Source organism: Amblyraja radiata, chromosome 3 (genome assembly GCF_010909765.2).
Source record: "Amblyraja radiata isolate CabotCenter1 chromosome 3, sAmbRad1.1.pri, whole genome shotgun sequence".
NCBI lineage: Eukaryota > Metazoa > Chordata > Chondrichthyes > Rajiformes > Rajidae > Amblyraja > Amblyraja radiata.
In genome coordinates, this window is record NC_045958.1 from 107,947,051 (window position 1) to 107,969,400 (window position 22,350).

Consider the following 22,350-nt stretch of genomic DNA (forward strand, 5'->3'; position numbering starts at 1 on the left):
ACCTTAAAGAAACAGGCCCTTCTCCCACCGAGTCTGCACCGATCACCTCGTACACTAGCACTATCCTACACCTCTAGTCCTAGACTCTCCCACTAGTGGAAACATTCTCTCCACATCCACTCTATTCAAGCCTTTCACTATTCTGTATGTTTCAATGAGGTCTCCCCTCATTCTTCTAAACTCCAGTGAGTACAGGCCCAGTGCAAATGTTAATGTTGGCCAAAATGGTGATATATAAAATGGAGGATCATTGCATCTGCAAAACCTGTTTGGTCAATTTCTGCGCCAAACTGAAAGCTGCTAATTGGCGCCAGTTAGATTGAACTATCAGATAAGGTGGTCCAGATGTCCTCTCTATTGTTAAAATGTATGAGTGCTTTGCAGAGAAATCCAAAGGCGTTGCAAGTGCATTAGCATGATAGGTTGGTTGCAGAAGGATTGTAAATACTGTTAATAATGTTGCAAAGTGTTTGTGTTACTGTTTGATGATTGGCTGAAGTGTGAAGCCTTGTTTGAGTTGTTTATACTCCCCAGGAGAATGTTGCATTACTTGATTAATTGACTTCCTTCCAGAAGGATACTGTAGAAACAATGTAATGGGATGCTTTGTAATTGGATTGGGGAACTGTCAATAACACCTTAATGTAATCGACATCTGTGATTGGTTTGTAAGGCCAACCCCTCTCCCCCACCTTGTAGATCAGCCCCCCAGGGTTCGATGACCTATGAAAGGTAACCCCCAAGAGGTTTGGTGTCGATCTTCTGGAGGAGCGCTTGGGACTGCGTAACCTTTTGGAGGTATCTGCTTGCACGAGGCTGAAGGGCTTGGACAAGCAGCGACAAGGATCGATCCCGTGGCGTGGCTAGGTATCGTATAGGGAATTCGTTATTGTGTCATAAAATAAATGTTTAGTGGTCTAGTGCTTGACTCGGTGTTTTACTGAACTAGACTTAAGCCCCTGTCCCACTGTACGAGGTAATTCACGAGTTCTCCCGAGATTTCCCCTGATTCGAACTCGGAGAATGTCCGTAGCGGAGTTCGTGGATGTCTTGTAGCGGCCCGTAATGCTAACGGTAGGTATAAAAAGCAAAAAAAAAATTCATCACAAGTATGTTTGTTACTCGTGGACATTATTTGCAGGGATGAAAAAACGTCACGAGTTACCGGATGTCCCAAGTACCTAACGTTAGCATTACGAGCCGCTACAAGACAGCCACGAACTCCTACGTTCGAATCCACGTACTCCCAGTTCGAATCAGAGGAAATCTCGGGAGAGCTCGTGAATTACCTCGTACAGTGGGACAGGCCCTTAAGGGGGTTAGCTCTAGGAACATAATTACACAAATGCTCATCATAGGTTAATCTACTAATCCCTGCGATCATTCTTGTAAACCTCCTCTGGACCCTCTCCAGAGCCAGAATATCCTTCCTCAGATATGGTGCCCAAAATTGATCACAATACAAATGCTGCCTTACCAGTGCCACTTAGAGCCTCAGCATTACATCCCTGTTTTTGTACCCATTAATTGTGGGTATTTCCATTCTATAACAATGCAATTTCACTTAGGCATTAAAGGATGATAATTGAAATAGGTTGGTCTTACAGGCAGCCACTTTCCGATATCCCCTGTGTACAACCAACGACTTTCATCCAGAACTTCCCCTGTTTTCTCGGGATCTTTTAGGTAACCAGTAAAAACGTTTGGTCCCTTTACACACACCTGAAAGATTAAACACAAATTTTCCAATTGTCAAGTTTTCCTAAAGACCTGCATATATTACCTTGCAGCTTGAAGTCCACACCACCCCCTACTTTAAGTCTGGCGAAGGGTCCTGACTCGAAATGGATCTTAAATTATGAAGGGATTGGACACTCTCGATGCAGGAAACATGTTCCCGATGTTGGACACAAAGCTGGGTGGCAGTGTGAACTTTGAGGAGGATGCTATGAGAATGCAGGTTGACTTGGACAGGTTGGGGGAGTGGGCAGATGCATGGCAGATGAAGTTTAATGCGGATAAATGTGAGGTTATCCACTTTGGTAGCAAAAACAGGAGGGCTGATTATTATCTATATGGCATCAATTTGGGAAAAGGGGAAGTACAATGGGATTTGGGGGTTCTTGTACATCAGTCTATGAAAGTAAGCATTCAGGTACAGCAGGCAGTGAAGAATGCGAATGGCATGTTGGCCTTCATAACAATAGGAATCAAATATAGGAGCAAAGAGGTCCTTCTGCATTTGTACAGAGCCCTAGTGAGACCACACCTGGAGTATTGTGTGCAGTCTTGGTCCCCTAATTTGAGGAAGAACATACTTGCTATTGAGGGAGTGCTGCGTAGGTTTACAAGGTTAATTCCCAGGATGGCGGGACTGTCATATGCTGAGAGAATGGAGCAGCTGGGCTTGTACACTCTGGAGTTTAGATGGATGAGAAGGAATCTTATTGAAACATATAAGATTGTTAAGGGCTTGGACACGCCGGAGGCAGGAAACATGTTCCCGATGTTGGGGCAGTCCAGAACCACGGGCCACAGTTTAAGAATAAGGAGTAAGCCATTTAGAACAGAGACGAGGAAACACTTTTTCTCACAGAGAGTGGTGAGTCTGTGGAATTCTCTGCCTCAGAGGGCGGTGGAGGCAGGTTCTCTGGATGCTTTCAAGAGAGAGCTAGATAGGGCTCTTAAAGATAGCAGAGTCAGGGGATATGGGGAGAAGGCAGGAACGGGGTACTGATTGGGGATGATCAGCCATGATCACGTTGAATGGAGGTGCTGGCTCGATGGGCCAAATGGCCTACTCCTGCACCTATTGTCTAATGTCTATTGTCTATTGTTGGGGAAGTCCAGGGGCCACAGTTCAAGAATAAGGGGTAGGCCATTTAGAACTGAGATGAGGAAAAACATTTTCACCCAGAGAGTTGTGAATTTGTGGAATTCTCTGCCTCGGAAGGCAGTGGAGGCCGATTCATTGGATGCATTCAAAAGTTAGATAGTGCTCTTAGGGCTCTTAGGGCTAGCAGAATCAAGAGGTATGGGGAGAAGGCAGGAATGGGGTACTGATCAGCCAGGATCACATTGAATGGTGGTGCTGGCTCGAAGGGCTGAATGCCAACTCCTGTACATATTGTCTATGTATCCATGTACTGTATCTAAAATGTCACCTATCCTTTTCCTCCAGAGATGCTGCCTGACCCGCTGAGTTACTCTAGCACTTTGTGTCTATCTTTGGTACAAACCAGCATCCGCAGTTCGTTGTTTCTAAAGATTTAATGTTTACCTTGTTAGCCACACTGTTAGCCTGATAGTTTTCGTTTAGATTAGTTTAGAAATTCAGTGACCTTCGGCAGACCGAGTCGGCGCCAACCTGCAATCCTCGCACACTAACGCTATCCTACACACAGTGTGGACAATTTACAATTATACCAAGCCAATTAGCCTACAAACCTGTACGTCTTTGGAGTGTGGGAGGAAACATAGAAATATAGAAAAATTGGTGCAGGAGGAAGGCCATTCGGCCCTTCGTGCCAGCACTGCCATTCAATATGATCATGGCTGATCATCTAAAATCAGTACCCCAATCTTGCTTTTTCCCCATATCCCTTGATTCCATTAGCCCGAAGAGCTAAACCTAGCTCCCTCTTGAAAACATCCAGTGAATTGGCCTCCACTGCCTTTTTTTCCTCATCTCAGTCCTGAATGGCCTACCCCATATTCTTAAACCCCTGTGACCCCTGGTTCTGGACTCCCCCAACATGAGGAACATTTTTCCTGCATCTAGCCTGTCCAATCCTTTAAGAATTTTATATGTTTCTATAAGATCCTCTCTCATCCTTCAAAATCCCAGTGAATACAAGCCCAGTCGAAAAAAAACGGTGATCCCGGAGAAAACCCACGCAGGTCACGGGGAGAACGTACAAACTCCATACAGACAGAACCTGTAGTCAAGATCGAACCCATGTCACTGGCGCTGTAAGGCAGTGACTCTACTGCTGCGCCACCGTGCCGCCCTAATTAGTTAGATTGAAAACTAATTGCTTATAATATGCTGATATTTCGGCGTGAAAAACATTACCACTTACCTCACCCTCCCCATTAGCAGAAAAATAATTCATTTCATGTACATCAACAAGTTTAACCAGATTGCAAGGCATCGGTGCCCCAACGTGACCTGCCAATGAAACAGAAGATCCACCTTTCAATAGATTAAAATACTCGCAATCTATCTAACTAACCAAGACGAATTCGCGTAGGGAAATTGACTTTCTTTGGCATTTTATATTTGGTTTTGAGTTTGAGTTTAGTTTATTGTCACGTCTACTGAGGTGCTTTGTTGCGTGCCAACCAGTCAGCGGAAAGACAATACATGATTACAACACTTTTGATTACAATACATGATTACGATACAATTACAAAGACAATACTTTGAATCACTTCCCTCTGGAAGGCGACTCCGGACTGTCAAAGCTGCCACAGCCAGACATAAAAACAGCTTTTTTTCCACGAGTAGTAGCTCTACCAAAAACCAATAACCAAAAATCTGTAGCCTCCTTTTGCTCTGGTACTTTATTCACTTCACTTGTTTAATCAAGAATGTTTTATTATTAATGTTTAATATTTTATGTGTTATTCCTAACAGTCACTGTATGTCATGTTGTCACTTGTGGGCGGAGCACCAAGGCAAATTCCTTGTATGTGAATACTTGGCCAATAAACGTATTCATTCATTCATTCATTCATTCATTCATTCATTCATTCATTCATTCATTCATTCATTCAATCGAACGATTGATCTACAATGTACAGATACAGGATAAAGGGAATAACGGTTAGTGCAAGATAATGCCAGTAAAGTCCAGTCAATGATAGTCCGAGGGTCTCCAATGAGGTAGATAGTTGTTCAGCACTGTTGGTGAATAGTTTTGATTTAGAGATATAGCATGGAAACAGGCCTTATGGCCCACTGAGTCCACACCGACCATCGATCACTTTCACACTAGTTCAACGTTATCCCACTTTCTCATCCACTCCCTACACACTAGGGGGCAATTTACAGAGGCTAATTCACCTACAAACCCACACGTCTTTGTGGGATGCGGGAGGAAACCGGCGCACCCAGAGGAAACCCACATGGTCACAGGGAGAACGTGCAAACTCCACACCAGCAGCACCCGAGGTCAGGATCGAACCGGGGTCTCTGGCGCTGTGAGGCAGTGGCTCCACCAGCTGCTCCTCTCCTTCACAGAACGTCGACATGGGAATTGCTGGAAATATCAGCATGTAATGCCCATTGCTAACCGCCCCCGAGCTGAAAAGGCCGTCAGGCTTGGGGGGGGGGGGGATTGATTTACTTCCCTGTAGGTCATCAGTGACCCAGATAGTTCTTGTGACATTCTAGTTATGACCACTGTTAATAGTACAGTGGAAATTGGCAAACGGGACTTCCTTGGATGGGGAACCTAGAACAACTTGGACGCACTGGGCCGAAGGACCTGTTTCCGCTCTATAGCTAGAATAGCTCTATAGTTCTAATCAATTGAATTTACACTCCCTATCCAGCTTGGTGGGAGATAGACAAAGACATAGAGATGAACTCATGTTCCAGAATTCTGGCAGCTGGTCCAGGAAGGCTAGGATTGAAGGGAGTTACAAAATGCTGCAGGAACTCTATGGAGAGAGGGGATAGGCCACTTTTCGGGTCAAGACCCTTCTTCATTGGCAATGTGAGACAGCAGCTCTACCATCTGCCCCACGATACTGTCTTTCTTGGTGATAGAAATAATCCAGCAAATTACATAAAGCAGTTCTAAATTAAAGGTTTATATAAATAAATGTCGCTTTACCTCCCCCCTTGACTCCATCCAAGGACCCAAGCAGTCTTTCCAGTTGCGGCAGAGGTTCACCTGCACCTCCTCCAACCTCATCTATTGCATCCACTGCTCTAGGTGTCAGCTGATCTACATCGGTGAGACCAAGCGCAGGCTGGGCGATCGCTTCGCCCAACACCTCCGCACAGTTCGCAATAACCAACCTGATCTGCCGGTGGCTCAGCACTTCAATTCTCCCTCCCATTCCGAATCCGACCTTTCTGTTCTGGGCCTCCTCCATGGCCAGAGTGAGTCCCACCGTAAATTGGAGGAGCAGCACCTCGTATTCCGCTTGGGTAGTTTACACCCCAGCGGTATGAACATTGACCTCCAATTTCAGGTAGTCCTTGCTTTCTCCTTCTTTCCCCTCCCCTTCCCAGCTCTCCCACAGCCCACTGTCTCTGCCTCTTCCTTTCTTCTTCCCGCCCCCCTCCACCCCCACATCAGTCTGAAGAAGGGTCTCAACCCGAAACGTCGCCTATTCCTTCACTCCATAGATGCTGCCTCACCCACTGAGTTTCTCCAGCATTTTTGTCTACCTTCTAAAATAAAGGGATGCTTTAAAAAAGCATTTTTTTTAAAAAATGAGGTATTTTTCACTCATGTGGTTGTTAAATACTTTTATAAGATCAGCTGCCTCACAGCGCCAGAGACCCGGGTCTGATCCTGACCTCGGGTGCTGTCTGTGTGGAGTTTGCATGTCCTCCCTGTGACCTTGTGGGTTTCCTCCAGGTGCACTAGTTTCCGCCCACATTTCTCAGACCGATTCATGGACTCTTTGCTTGTCCAAACTTGTCCATGCCAACCAAGATAACTCATCAACGCTGGTTCCATTGGCCCGCGTTTGGCCTCTATCCATATAGCCGTGCGAGTTTGTAAAATTGCTTCTGGTGTGTAGGGAATGGATGAGAAAGTAGGAAAGCGTAGAACTCGGGGGAACGGGTGATTAATGGTTGGTATGGACTCGGTGGGCTGGAGGACCTGTTCCCACGCTGTATCTTTAAACTCAATTTAAATAAAGAGAAGGAAGGAAAATAAATTAGAAGGTAAATATACTTTGGTTGTTTTTCTGTGCTGTGCTGCGGTTTGAAGTTCGATATTGATGGGCAAATTACTTCTTTAAGAAGGTTGATCCTGAGGGTCCTGAAGATTGTTAAGGGTTTGGACATGCGAGAGGCAGGAAACATGTTCCTGATGTTGGGGGAGTCCAGAACCAGGGGCCACAGTTGAAGAATAAGGAGTAAGCCATTTAGAACGGAGACGAGGAAACACTTTTTCTCACAGAGAGTGGTGAGTGTGGAATTCTCTGCCTCAGAGGGCGGTGGAGGCTGGTTCTCTGGATGCTTTCAAGAGAGAGCTAGATAGAGCTCTTAAAAACAGCAGAGTCAGGCATTATGGGGAGAAGGCAGGAACGTGGTACTGATTGGGGATGATCAGCCATGATCCCATTGAATGGCGGTGCTGGCTCGAAGGGCCGAATGGCCTACTCCTGCACCTATTGTCTATTATCTATTGAGGGGAATTCTCTTTGGGGATGAGATGCGGTGGAAAGCAGCAATTCTACTCAGCGGTCATGTCTGAATTTAGAGAGGATGTCTGCCACTTCCATATGAATAGGATAGACACAAAATGCTGGAGTAAAGGGGCAACCTAATCATTCCTTTTCTCCAGACGCTGTCCTTATCCTGCTAAGTTACTCCAGCTTTTTTTGTCTGACTTCCGTATAACTGGTTGTTCTAAATCTTTCAGATAACCTGACTGGAATTAGTGTAGGAAGGAACTGCAGATGCTGGTTTAAACCCAACTACATTTTATCTCTGTTTGCTCTGAACAGAGATTTAAAAAAGCAGCTAACTCCCAGATAACCACCATCTATTCTACTCAGCCACATGCACTGCCTCGAGGATATAAAGTGTTGGATGGCCCAGAACCTCCTCCAACTAAACGAGAGCAAGTCTGAGGTCATCCTACTCGGCCCCTCGGATTCCATCAAAACGATAGCAGGCAGCCTTGGAAGCCTTACCCCCTTACTCAAACCTCACGTCAAAAACCTTGGCGTGATATTTGACTCCGTTTTTAAGTTTGACAAACAAGTCAATGCCTTGGTAAAAGCTAGCTTCTTCCATCTTCGCACGATAGGTAAAATAAAACAATTCCTCCAATTTCACAAACTTGAAAAGATCATCCACACATTCATCTCATCCCGCCTTGATTACTGCAACTCCCTACACACTGGCATCAGCCAATCTTCCCTGTCCCGCCTGCAATTTGTCCAAAACGCCGCAGCGAGACTCCTGACGGGTGCCCGAAAAAGGGACCACATCACCCCGATTCTGGCCTCTCTCCACTGGCTCCCAGTGCGGTTCAGAATCAATTTCAAGCTCCTCCTTTATGTATACAAAGCCCTTAACGGGCTTGCCCCCACCTACATCAACAATCTGTTAACCCACCACTCTACCTCCAGGTCCCTCAGGTCAGCCGACTTGGGGTTACTGACCATCCCGCGGTCCAGGCATAAGCTCAGGGGCGACCGCGCTTTTGCGGTTGCAGCACCTAGACTATGGAACAGCATCCCTCTTCTCATCAGAACTGCCCCCTCCATCGACTCTTATAAGTGGTAGACTTAAAACTTCTTTCTACTCACAAGCGTTTCTTGAGATCCTCTGAGGGAGCGCTGTATGTGTGTATTTATGTATGTATTGTTAGATCTATGTACCACTGTTTGTAGCACGTTAAGGGCCTGTCCCACGAGCATGCGACCTGCATGCAGCAAGCGCGACCAAACCGGAAGCGGGGGCCGCGCGGAGGTCGAGTGAGTGACGTGAAGTTCGAGCAAAGTCCGCGGGAAGTCCGCGCGTGACGTACGGCGTCAAGACGCTGCGCACGCCCGTCGAAGCGCTGCGTACGCCCGTCGAAGCGCTGCGTACGGGGTCGAGGCGGCTGCGGGCTGGCAGGCCATTGCCGCGCGGAATTTTCGAACACGGTCAGTTTTTCGGAGCCCCGCGCAATGTCGGGACCAGCTCCACACAACTCCATATGGCTCCGGCGATCGAAGTGGGACTGGCCCCGCAAGGCCATACGGCTCAAGAGACCACGTTAGGTCGCGCTTGCCGCATGGAGTCGCATGCTCGTGGGACAGGCCCTTTAGTACCTGCACTGATGTAAAGCACTTTGGTCAACGAGAGTTGTTTTTAAATGTGCTATAGAAAAATAAAATTGACTTGACTTGACTTGACTATTCTACATTTTCCTTGATCTCTATTCCCGTTGTCCTATTTTCACACCTTACACTTCGTTATCTATGTATCTCCCCCTGCCCTGATATCAGTCTGAAGAAACGTCATCCATTCCTTCTCTCTAGAGATGCTGCCTGTCCCGCTGAGTTACTCCAGCATGTTGTGTCTATGACTGGAATTAGTTCTCCTCTGTAACACATCCAGCCAATTCATAGCAACAGCTTCACACGTCACAAGTGAATTAAACCAGTGGCTTTCATCTCAGCTCACAAAATAAAAATGTACTGTTTGTCAGAAATCTATAAAAAACAATATGTCACTGCAGCAACGTCAGGAACTAATACTGAGAAACCAAGGTTTCTGTATTCAAAGTGAAATAATGGCCCGATCACATAACACAATTAACTTTTAATGACCCAGTTCATCAACTCAACTAACAAAGGAGAAACCCGATCTAAAACATCCGCATGTTTCACTAACAATTAAGTGACAACTGCAAAATCCTCAGATGACAAAATTGGAGCAAACACCAAAGAAAATCCTAATTTTCTGCGTAGAATTTGGATCAAATAACTTTAAAGAAACAGCGTGTTCCATAATGATTCAACCAAGCAACTGATCCAGTATCAAATATTATAAAAATTGTGGAATACTGCCAATACTTCACATCACGTTGGCAAATTAAATGTAATAAAGACAATAGACAATATGTGCAGGAGTAGGCCATTCGGCCCTTCGAGCCAGCACCGCCATTCACTGTGACCATGGCTGATCTTCCACAATCAGTACCCCGTTCCTGCTTTCTCCGCATATCAATTGACTCCGCTATAGAAACTAGAAACATAGAAAATAGGTGCAGGAGTAGGCCATTCAGCCCTTCGAGCCTGCACCGCCATTCAATATGATCATTGCTGATCATCCAACTCAGTATCCTGTACCTGCCTTCTCTCCATACCCCCTGATCCCCTTAGCCACAAGGGCCACATCTAACTCCCTCTTAAATATAGCCAATGAACTGGCCTCAACTACCTTCTGCGGGAGAGAATTCCAGAGATTCACCACTCTCTGTGTGAAAAAAGTTTTCCTCATCTCAGTCCTAAAAGATTTCCCCCTTATCCTTAAACTGTGACCCCTTGTTCTGGACTTCCCCAACATCGGGAACAATCTTCCTGCATCTAGCCTGTCCAACCCCTTAAGAATTTTGTAAGTTTCTATAAGATCCCCCCTCAATCTTCTAAATTCTAGCGAGTACAAGCCGAGTCTATCCAGTCTTTCTTCATATGAAAGTCCTGACATCCCAGGAATCAGTCTGGTGAACCTTCTCTGTACTCCCTCTATGGCAAGAATGTCTTTCCTCAGATTAGGAGACCAAAACTGTACGCAATACTCACCTATCTTTAAGAGCTCCATCTAACTCTCTCTTGAAAGCATCCCGAGACCCAGCCTCCATCGCCTTATGCGGCAGAGAATTCCACCGACTCACAACTCTCTGTGTGAAAAAGTTTTTCCTCGTCTCCGTTCTAAACGGCTTACCCTAAAAGGTCCGATTACTGACTGGAAATTAACTATGGCTGTGCTGACTTCCTCTTAAGATTGAATATCAGTCCATTTCACTAAAAACACCTTATCATGCCAAGCAGGCCATTCAGCCCCTCACACCTGCTCTGCCATTACAGTTTTCATTTTTCATTCAGGGCGATACAATGCCAGAGCTAGTAGAGGTGCTGCCTCCCAGCGCCAGAGGTTCAACCCTGACCAAAAATGTCACCTATCCATGCTCCCCTGATTCTACACTGCCTCTTGACTTTATAGAAACATAGAAAATAGGTGCAGGAGGAGGCCATTCGGCCCTTCGAGCCTGCACCGCCATTCATTGTGATCATCCCCAATCATTAACCCGTGCCTGCCTTCTCCCCATATCCCTTGATTCCACTAGCCCCTAGAGATCTATCTAACTCTCTCTTAAATCCATCCAGTGATTTGGCCTCCACTGCCCTCTGTGGCAGGGAATTCCACAGATTCACAACCCTCTGGGTGAAAAGGTTTTTTCTCACCTCAGTCTTAAATGGCCTCCCCTTTATTCTAAGACTGTGGCCCCTGGTTCTCGACTCGCCCAAAATCAGTGCCCCGTTCCGGCTTTTTCCCCATATCCTTTGATTACCTTAGACCTAAGAGCGTACAAACTCCGTACAGACAGCACCCATAGTCGGGATCGAACCCGGGTCTCTGGTACTGTAAGCGTTGTAAGGCAGCAACTTTGCCTCTGCGCCACCGTGCTGTCCTTATCTTATTTTTTTCATATGAAATATTTACCTCTACTCCCGCAAAACTGACTTGGTAAAATCATTTTAATTATTCAGGCTGGAGATCCAATTATATATATTCTTGAGGAAGGGTCTCGTCTGATGTTTGAAGAAGTGTCTCGACCCGATACGTCACCTATTCCTTTTCTCCAGAGATGCTGTCTGACCTGCTGAGTTACTCCAACATTATGTGTCTATATTCTTGAGGAAGTCTACCATGAATCCACGGGTTGGTACCCCGTTTTCACTTGATAAAATAAATTGTCATATATACTCCGGGTTAGCACCCCAGTCTGGTTCTTTCGTGAGAAAGTCACCCAATAAAGCTACGGAAAGGCCTAATGAACCACCATGGCCTAAAAATCCATCAGGCGAGAATGAAATGCTCGGAGAAGGAGAAAGAGGTGCAGAGCACAGGCCCTGAACCTGGTGAGCCGCAGGAGGAGCCCGGCCAGGACTCACCCCCACAGAGCCCAGTCCCTACACACACTAGAGTCTCCCAACCCCTGCAGAGCGGTTACTAAGATGGCTGATCCGTGGGCGGTTGCTGCTGGGACGCAAGTCTGGACCTGATCAACCCCGGCTGGGTCGCCTGGGCGAGGGTGTCTGATGTTGTGAGACCCGAAATACCCGATGACCCCAGGTCACATCACTGAGGATGCGTCCCAGCGCATCTAGAAGATGTATATTTTTCACACTGATGAATGAGTTGTGAGCAGGCAACAAAGAAATGGCAAATGGGTAGAATGTATGCAAGTCATACGAGGAAAATCAGGCCATTCGGCCCATCGAGTCTACTCCGCCAATCAATCATGGCTGACCTATCTTTCCCTCCCAGCCCCATTCTCCTGCTTTCGCCCCATAATCCTTGACACCGTTACTAATCAAGAATCTGTCAAGCTCCTCCTTAAAAATACCCAACGACTTGGTCTCCACAGCCTGACGGAATATGTTGCAGTAAGGGTCAGCTCAAGGTCACAATAACTGGAGCAGGTTTGTGTTCATGGACCATAGGACAGTACAGGGACAGGCCCTTCGGCCCACAATGTCTGTGCCAAACGTGATGTCAAATTAAACTAATCTTCACAGCCTTTCCATTCCTTGCAAAGTTAAATAAAGTGTATGTGGAGGTCAAAGGTGCAGGCCAAGGTGCACCTGAAATTGGAGAAGTCAATGCTCATACCGCTGGGGGTGTAAACTACAATTTCAGGTAGTCCTTGCTTTCTCCCTCCTTCCCCTCCCCTTCCAAGCTCTCCCACAGCCTACTGTCTCCGCATCTTCATTTCTTCTTCCCACCCCTCCCCCCCCACATCAGTCTGAAGAAGGGTCTCCACCCGAACGTTACCTACTCCTTCGCTCCATAGATGCTGCCTCACCCGCTGAGTTTCTCCAGCATTTTTGTCTACAAGCGAAATATGAGGTGCTGCTCCTCCACTTTGCGGTGGGACTCACTCTGGCCATGGAGGAGGCACAGGACAGAAAGGTTGGATTCAGAATGGGAGGGGCAGTTGAAGTGCTGAGCCACCGGAAGATCAGGTTGGTTAATGCGAACTGAGCGGAGGTGTTGGGCGAAGCGATTGCCAAGCCTGCGCTTGGTCTCACCGATGTAGAGCTGTTGACACCTGGAACAGCGGATGAAGTAGATGAGGTTGCAGGAGGTGCAGCTGAACCTCTGCCTCACCTGGAACGACTGCTTGGGTCCTTGGATGGAGTGGAGGGGGGGAGGTAAAGCGACAAGTGTTGCATTTCCTTAGTTTCTTTGACATATCAATAATGTTCCATCTACTTTGGATAAAATTCCTGGGTTGCCCTGGTGATGGTTTCAAGGGAAGTGCAGTGGGCAGGGGTGGGGCAGTGGATGGGGCCCCGATGCTGAGTGAATCAAGTCAATTTTGGCCTTCAGGTTTCTTATAACAAACCAAAGCTTTGAACCGGTTTCCGGAAGTGTTGGCGCTGCCAAGCAGTTGCGGCTCGCCTGCAGTCCGTCTGTCTTTTCCTTTTTTTTTTTTTCTTTTTGTTTTGTTAGATGTAAGTTTTAGTTTATTTTTAGTTGTGTATGTGCTGGGGGGAAACTTTTTTTAAACCTCTTCCTTCAACGAGGATGCGAGCTTTTCCTTGTCGTATCTCCAGCACCGTCTGCGCTGAGGCCTAATATCGTGGCCTCCAACTGGAATCGACCTTGGAGGCTCCGGTGGTAGAGCCTGTGGACTTACCATCGCGGAGCTGGCTGTGATGGCGCTGCGGCTGCGACCCGACTTCGGAGGCTTCGGCCGCGGGCCCCGAGGACGGTAACATTGGGAGCTCGCAGGTCCCAGGTTGGTGACCGATTCTCGGGAGCTCCCGCAACTACAGCTTCGTCCGCTGGACTGGGAGGGTGGCAGCTTCGTCCGCCCCGGGCCGCGGAGTTTGAATCGGCCCGTTCGCGGAGCGTGGAATCGGCCGCGGGACTTACCATCACCCGGCGGGAGCTTCAACATCGAGAGCCTCGTTTGCCTCGACGCAGCGGGAGAACAAGCAAGGAAGAGATAAGACTTTTTGCCTTCCATCACAGGTACCTGGAGATTCACTGTGATGGATGTTTGTGTTAAACTGTGTTCATTGTGTGTTTTGTTGCTTTTTTTCTGTCATGACTGCAAGGTACGCCATTTCGTTCAAACTATTGTTTGAATGACAATAAAGGAAATTCAATTCAATTCAACCTCAACACTTGGTTGGATGTATACCTTACCTGAGGACCAATCTCCAGGAATGGTCATTGAGCAACCCGCCGTGCATTCCGTTTGCCCGAATCCTTCATAGAACTGTAAAGACAAAAGTCTACAGATTATTGAATTAAAAAAGTTATCCCAGATCAAGTAAAACCATTGAAAAGAATTGAGCAAAACACAAAGTGCTTTAGTAACTCAGCAGGTCAGACAACATCTCCAGAGTATAGGGGTGATCTTATAGAGGTGTATACGATCATGAGAGGGATAGATCGCGTAGATGCACAGAGTTTCTTGCCCAGAGGAGGGGAATCGAGAACCAGGCGACATAGGTTTAAGGGGAGATTTAACTGGAACCCGAGGGATAACTTTTTCGCACAAAGGGTGGTGGGTGTATGGAACGAGCCGTCGGAGGAGGAAGTTGAGGCTGGTATTATCACAACGTTTAAGAAACATTTAGACAGATTCATGGATGGGACATGTTTGGAGGGATATGGGCCAAACGCAGGCAGGTGGGACTAGTGTAGAGGGGACATTTTGAGGTGAATAAAATATTAAAATGAACTAAAGGAATACTACCAACAGATACTGTAAGATGATGCACTGTCTCATTAGTGGCATGGAATAGATTAACTTCTTGGGTACAATGAAACTGCAATCAATTAATTTTGATTTATACAGATAGTATCATTATGCACACTGGCTTGTATACTCCGGAATTTAGAAGCATGAGAGGGGATCTTATTGAAACATATAAGATTATTAAGGGACTGGACACTCTAGAGGCAGGAAACATGTTCCCGATGTTGGGGGAGTCCAGAACCAGGGGCCACAGTTTAAGAAAAAGGGGTAGGTCATTTAAAACTTTTTTACCCAGAGAGTTGTGAATCTGTGGAATTCTCTGCCTCAGAAGGCAGGGGAGGCTGGTTCTCTGGATGCTTTCAAGAGAGTTAGATAGAGCTCTTAAAGATAGCGGAGTCAAGGGATATGGGGAGAAGGCAGGAACTGGGTACTGATTGGGAATGGCGATGCTGGCTTGAAGAGCCGAATGGCCTACTCCTGCACCTATTGTCTATTGTATCCAATCCAAAATGTTCTCTGACAGCATAAGTTAATGGTAGGTTATTAATGAGGTTTGGGTTTTACCCTGAGTGGGGAAATCAAGACCAGGGGACAGAGGTTTAAGGTGATCGGGGAAACTGACGGAGAACCTTTTCACTATATGGAATGTTCTGCCAGAGGAGGTAATTGAGGTGGATACTATATTGACATTTAAAAGATATTTGGACATGCACATGGATAGGAAATGTTTAGAGGGTTAGGGGATAAATGTGGGCAGGTGGTTCTAATATAGATGGGGCATCTTAGTCGGCATGGACAAGTTGGGCCGAAGGGCCTGTTTCCGTGGTCTATGACTCTATGGTAGGGTTATCACCGGATTCACTGAACGTATTCACGAGCGTTAGATAGAGCCCTTAGGGCTAATGGAATCAAGGGATATGGGGAGAAATATTGAATGGCGGTGCTGGCTCGAAGGGCCGAATGCCCTACTCCTGCACCTATTGTTTATGTTTCTATTACAGACTGTATCAGCATGAGAAGAGGGTTTGATTTGGCCAGATAGTGGACATTTGGACAACCGTCCCGTGATTTTTTTTTTAGTTTAGAGATACAGCGCGGAAACAAACCCTTCGGCCCAACGAGTCCGCGCTGACCAGCGATCTCTGCACATTATCACCATCCTACACCCACTAGAGACAATCTTTTTACACTTTTACCAAGCCAATTTACCTACAGACCTGCACGTCTTTGGAGTGTGGGGGGAAACCGAAGATCTCGGAGAAAACCCACGCAGGTCACGGGGAGAACGTACAAACTCCGTACAGACTGTACCTGTACAGACGCTAAACTGCATTTCGTTGTACCCATACTTGTATCTGTGCAATGACAATAAAGTTGAATTGAATTGAATTGAATTGAATTGACAGCACCCATAGTCGGGATGGAACCCGGGTCTCTGGCGCTGCATTCGCTGTAAGGCAGCAACTCTACCGCTGTGCCACCGTGATCGCTATGCTGTTGCTGACCCAATGACGCTCAAAGTCGCTGGGCTTTCTTCCATAATTAACTCTCATATTTCACGTGCAAAAGACAAATTAATAACAAAAATAATTGTGTAAAGAAATTTTAAATGCAGCTTACCTGACAGCCCATAGCCGCCCTGACAAAGTCAAGGACAGTATCAGATACTGGAGCAGCTCCAATCACCATCAATTTTACCTGACCACCCAGACTGTCCTGTGGACAAAACAGATTTGTGAGTTAGTTAGTTAGTCAGTTTAGTTTATTGTCACGTGTACCGAGGTACAGTGAAAAGCCTTTTGCTGCGTGCGAACCAGGCAGCGGAAAGACAATACATGATTACAATCGAGCCATCCACAGCATACAGATATATGATAAAGGGGAAAACTTTTAGTGCAAGATAAAATCCAGTAAAGTCCGATATTGATAGTCCGAGGGTCTCCAATGAGGTAGATAGTTGTTCAGCACTGCTCTCTGGTTGTGGTAGGATGATTCAGTTGCCTGATAACAGCTGGGAAGAAACTGTCCCTGAATCTGGAAGTTCTGTCTGAATCAGTCTGAAGAAGGGTCTCGACCCGAAACGTCACCTATTCCTTGGCTCCATGGATGCTGCCTCACCCGCTGAGTTTCTCCAGCATTTTTGTCTACCTCTGAATCTGGAGGTGTTCACACTTTTTTCACACTTCTGTGGCTCTTGACTGATGGGAGAGGGGAGATGAGGGAATGAGACTTGTCCTTGGTTATGCTGCTGGCCTTACCGAGGCAGAGTGAAGTGTAGATGGAGTCAATGATAAACAGTTTATGGGTTGAAATCATGTTTGTTGTGTTGTGTGTGGGATTCTGCGATGCACTAATCAAATCCTGCATTTCCTATATCACAAAGCTAAACACATGAGACATCCTTAGACCATGATAAATGCTATATAAATGCCACATGCAACATTATTTGGGTCAATAGACAACAGGTGCAGGAGTAGGCCATTCGGCCCTTCGAGCCAGCACCGCCATTCACTGTGATCATGGCTGATCATCCACAATCAGTACCCCGTTCCTGCCTTCTCCCCATATCCCCTGACTCCGCTATCTTTAAGAGCCCTATCTAACTGTCTCTTGAAAGCATCCAGAGAATCGGCCTCCACCGCCTTCTGAGGCAGAGAATTCCACAGACTCACAACTCTCTGTGTGAAAAAGTGTTTCCTCATCTCCATTCTAAATGGCTTACTCCTTATTCTTAAACTGTGGCCCCTGGTTCTGAACTCCCCCAACATCGGGAACAAGGTTCTTGCTTCTAGCGTGTCCAAACCCTTAATAATCTTATATGTTTCAACAAGATCCCCTCTTATCCTTCTAAATTCCAGAGTGTACAAGCCCAGCCGCTCCATTCTATCAACCTGGACAATCTGATACCAACCATCACTTTCCAATCACTGATAAATCTATAAAAAAGACACAGAGAGCTGGCATAAATCAACAGGTTAGGCATCAATCTCTGGAGAACATGGATAGGTGGTTTTGGGTCGGAACTCTTACTGAGTCTGAAAAAGGGTCCCGACCCGAAGCATCACCTGTCCATGTTCTTCAGAGATGCTGCCTGACCCGCTGAGTTACTTCAAAACTTTGTAAACCAGCACCTGCAGTTCCCTTTTTCTACTGATAAATCTATAATAGTCTTTCTGCTGACCAGATAGCACGCAACAAAAAAGCTTTTCAGTGTACCTCGGTCCATCTGACAATAAACTAAACTAATTAAGGTCATACAGCGTGGAAACAGGCCCTTCGGCCCAACTTGTCTACGACGACCAACATGTCCCATCTGCACTAGTCCCACTTGCTTGCGTTTGGCCCATATCCCTCTAAACCCGTCCTATCCATGTACCCGTCCAATTGCTTCTTAAAATTTGTGATAGTCCCTGCCTCAATTACCTCCTCCGGCAGCTCGTTCCATACACCCACCTACCCTTTGTGTGAAAAAATTACCCGTCAGATTCCTAAAAAATCTTTCCCCCTTCACCTTGAACCTATATCCTCTGGTTCTCGGTTTCCCTATTCTGGGAAAGAGACTCTGTGCTTTAGAAAGACCTGCAGATGCTGGAAAATCGAAGTGCGTCTACTTGATCTATTCCTCTCATGATTTTATACACCTCAATAAGATTTTTATACACTGCCATAAGATGGCTAGATCAAGACTAGACCACTATAATTGACTAAATCAAATTCCACAAGAGCACAAAATGATCACAAATCTCTGCCCACCATGTGAGTATAGACGGCTTTAGTCTCTACTCACTCCCATCCTGTCACTCCCATCACCCAGCCCCAAAATGGCTGAAGTCGAGGAAGAGCTATTCCAGCCACTGTCACAGTCTCCTCAAGCAACCAGACATGCCTTGTGGGACAAGAATCGCAGTGAAAACTATCACCACGTGAAGATGCCAATCGCAACCAAGGAACAACTACCACCTGGTCACAGTGTGACTGGAAGACCTGCAAGTCGCTCAATAGGCTTCGTACGGGGATGGGCCGATGCAAGACCAATATGAACAAATGGGGCTATGCAGATGTGGCAGACACACAATGTGAATGTGGAACATCTGTACAATCCAGGCCACGCCTACTAAGATGGCCACTTCTTGATGAACAATGAAGCCTGGAAGATCCAGCAGTGGCAAACGAGAAGGCTGTCTACCGTGCAAGAGCCTGGGCAAACATTTAAAACATAGACGATGGGCACGAAAGAAAAATACTTACGTGGTTCTCAAAGTTGAGAAACTCTCAAAGTTAACTAACAAGGATTATTTTCTGAAATGTGACAACAACCCGGCGGTTTCACCTGTAGGGGGAGCAGCTGAGGCACTCAATTAGCATAGTGTCGCAGTAATGTTACAGAATCTGCCACTGTAAAGGGCCTGTCCCACCAGCATGCGACTTCATGCGGCAAGCGCGACCTAACGTGGTCGCTTGAGCCGTAAGGCCTCGCGGGGCCGGTCCCACTTCGATCGCCGGAGCCGTATGGAGTTGTGCCGAGCTGGTCCCGACATCGCGCGGTAAACTGACCGTGTTCAAAAATTCCGCGCGGCAACGGCCTGCCGGCCCGCAGCCGCCTCGACGCCGTACGCACCGCCTCGACGGGCGTGCGCAGCGTCTCGACGCCGTACGCACGTCTTGGCGCCGTACGTCACGCGCGAACTTCCCGCGGACTTCGCTCGAACTTCACGTCACTCACTCGACCTCCGCGCGGCCCCCGCTTCTGATTTGGTCGCGCTTGCCGCATGCAGGTCACATGCTCGTGGGACAGGCCCTTTAGACTGTTAAGGGCAAAGTTAGCGCCAGGAAGGAGATGACAAAATTAAATGGTGAAATCAGAGTTAGAGTCCCAATATTCGCTGATTTATATATTGTATATATTCAAATATATATCCAGAGATGCTGCCTGACCCACTGAGTTACTCCAGCACTTTGTGTCTATCTTCAATTGTATAATTCCATGGTCTTCCATCACAGTGAGGAATGTGGAGGAGTCACTGTGGTGGATGTTTATGTTAAAATGTATTTTGTGTGTCTTGTTGCTTTTTATTGGTATGACTGTATGGCAAATGTATGATTAAAATTCATGGCATCCACTAGGAGTACGATGTATCAATATCAACTCTGGAAATGAAGTTTAAGAGCACGATTTTGAGTTGAGAGCAGGGTGGACAAGAGGCAACTATGAGGCACAAGTACAATTTAACCGTATAAAAAGCGTATGGCTTCTCTCAAGGGCAGATGACTAAACCATCTTATCAACAACTAGAGAGTGATCCTGAGCAACTATCGACCTCATTAGACCATCTTTAGTCGGACGTTATCCTGCACTAAACATTATTCCCATCATCACGTATCCACACTGTGGATAGCTCGATTGTAATCATGCATAGTCTTTCCGTTGACTGGTTAGCACGCATCAAAAGCTTTTCACTGTACCTCGGTCCATGTGACTAAACAGAACTAAAGTGAGATCAGGACCATTATCTCACCACCGACAATGTAAATTATCTTCAACTATTGTTCTAGATTTTCCAGCTTTTCCAGCTTTTCCTTTCCCAGCCCTCAATCAAATGCCAAGAACCTTTCTAAATTATGGAGCTTAACATAGAAAATTGGTGCCTGAATGGCCATTCGGCCCTTCGAGCCAGCACTGCCATTCAATATGATCATGGCTGATAATCCAGAATCAGTATTTAAGAAGAAACTGCAGATGCTGGAAAATCGACGGTACACAAAAATGCTGGAGAAACTCAGCGGGTGCAGCAGCATCTATGGAGCGAAGGAAATAGGCAACGTTTCGGGCCGAAACGTTGCCTATTTCCTTCGCTCCATAGATGCTGCTGCACCCGCTGAGTTTCTCCAGCATTTTTGTGTACCATCCAGAATCAGTAGCCCGTTCCTGCCTTCTCCCCATATCCCTTGTTTCCTTTAGCCCTGAGAGCTAAATCCAAGCGCGAAAAATAACTCTCACTTGAGAAATAAATGGTTAAAATTCCACTTTAATATGCCTCTGTCCTTTTAAAACAAAGAAGCAAAAGAAGAAGAATCGACTTTTCAGTGAAACTATAATTAAATGCTACGTTAAAACTGTAGCATACGCAATAAAACCTCGCATACAAAAGCGCATTCAATCTACACATTGAAAGGGAATCAAAATATTACCAATATCATTCATTACTTCGAAGATAGACACAAAAAGCCGGAGTAACTCAGCGGGTCTGGCAGCATCTCTGGAGAAAAGGAATAGGTGACGTTTCGGGTCGAGACCTTTCTTCAGACTTCAGTCATCAGAAGAAGAGTCTCGACCCGAGACGTCACCAATTCCTTTTCTCCAGAGATGTTGCCTAACCCACTGAGTTACTCCAGCTTCTTCGGTATAAACCAGCATATGCAGTTCCTTCCCACACGTTGAGTTAGCAAGTGGCTGGAATTGGAAGATGTATCGGCTCCCTTTTGTCTCACCTGTGCTGTCGTCCTGGACTTTGCCCATTGGGTTGTTATTGTTGAACAGGTAGAGGTGGCACGGTGCTGGGTCGTGACTCATTGTTTTATGAATGCACTTTGAATTTCACCACTGGTTATTGCATGGCTGATACTTGCCTGTATTTTACGAAAGACCAAGAAGTCCCATATGCTGTCACGGCGCATGATCCCTTTCTGAAGCTCTGCAATTTTCCTCCAAGAAGCAAATTGCAATATCTTTCTTTTAAAAAAACCTTTGGCCTGGCTGTGAATCTGGAAGTGAGAGACAGGTAAAAATTTCATTAAATGTCACTGAAGTTACGACAAACGGTAAACTTTCCACCAGCAGTGCCTGCGGAAGGCACACAGCATCATCAAGGACCACAGCCACCCAGCACGCAGACTGTTCTCCTTGTTACCGTCAGGCAGACGATACAGGAGCATGGCTGCACGCACCACCAGACTTAAGAACAGTTTTTATCATCAGGCCATCAGGCTTCTGCTCATAAACACATCATAGATGTTGATTATTTTATTTATTGTTGTCCTTTACCGACCAATGTCACTTTTATCTTAACTTTTTATTAACCTTAATTTTATCCTTGTAATATCATTGCTGAGGTGACCCGTTGTCTTGTCAAACACATTTCATTGTATCGTTGACCCTGTGTTAACCCACATATCACAAATAGGCAAGGCAAGGCAAATTTATTTATATAGCACATTTCATACACGAGGCAGACTCAAAGTGCTTCACATAAAAACATGTCATACAATAAAATGAAATAATAAAATGAAATAAAATAGAAGAATTAAAAGAAAATAAAGCAAAATTAAAAATGCATTATAAAAAGTGCAAAAGTTAAAAGTGCAATGTAGTTAAGATTTAGCTGAAAGCTAAAGTAAACATAAAAGTTTTCAGTCTTGTTTTAAAAGTGGTCAAAGTTGAGGCAAGTCTTAAATCTTCAGGAAGTTTATTCCAGCTATTTGTTGCATAGTAACTAAATCCTGCTTTCCCATGTTTTGTATTTACTCTGGGAATCACTAACAGATTGGTCTCAGAAGATCTTAGCGGTCTAGAAGGCTTATATAGTGGAAGCATGTCAGTGATATACTTTGGCCCTAAACCATGTAGTGATTTATAGGTGAGCAGCAGGATTTTGAAATC

General features: G+C 46.0%; 1 protein-coding gene across 7 annotated transcripts in view; it reads right to left on the minus strand.

Moving 5' to 3' along the window:
* The window catches only part of acsl1 (acyl-CoA synthetase long chain family member 1), a 148,385-nt gene that overhangs the window by 10,273 nt on the left and 115,762 nt on the right, over positions 1–22,350 (minus strand). For 6 of the 7 annotated variants that reach the window (XM_033018549.1, XM_033018553.1, XM_033018550.1 and 3 more), the window contains exons 13-17: positions 21,321–21,455; positions 16,314–16,409; positions 14,135–14,207; positions 4,083–4,171; positions 1,606–1,722 (exon numbers count right to left, since the gene is read on the minus strand). In XM_033018549.1, coding sequence (XP_032874440.1) covers positions 1,606–1,722; positions 4,083–4,171; positions 14,135–14,207; positions 16,314–16,409; positions 21,321–21,455 — 510 coding nt within the window. Of the gene's footprint in view, positions 1–1,605; positions 1,723–4,082; positions 4,177–14,134; positions 14,208–16,313; positions 16,410–21,320; positions 21,456–22,350 lie in introns of all 7 variants that reach the window. The other variant, XM_033018555.1, reaches the window with a different exon arrangement.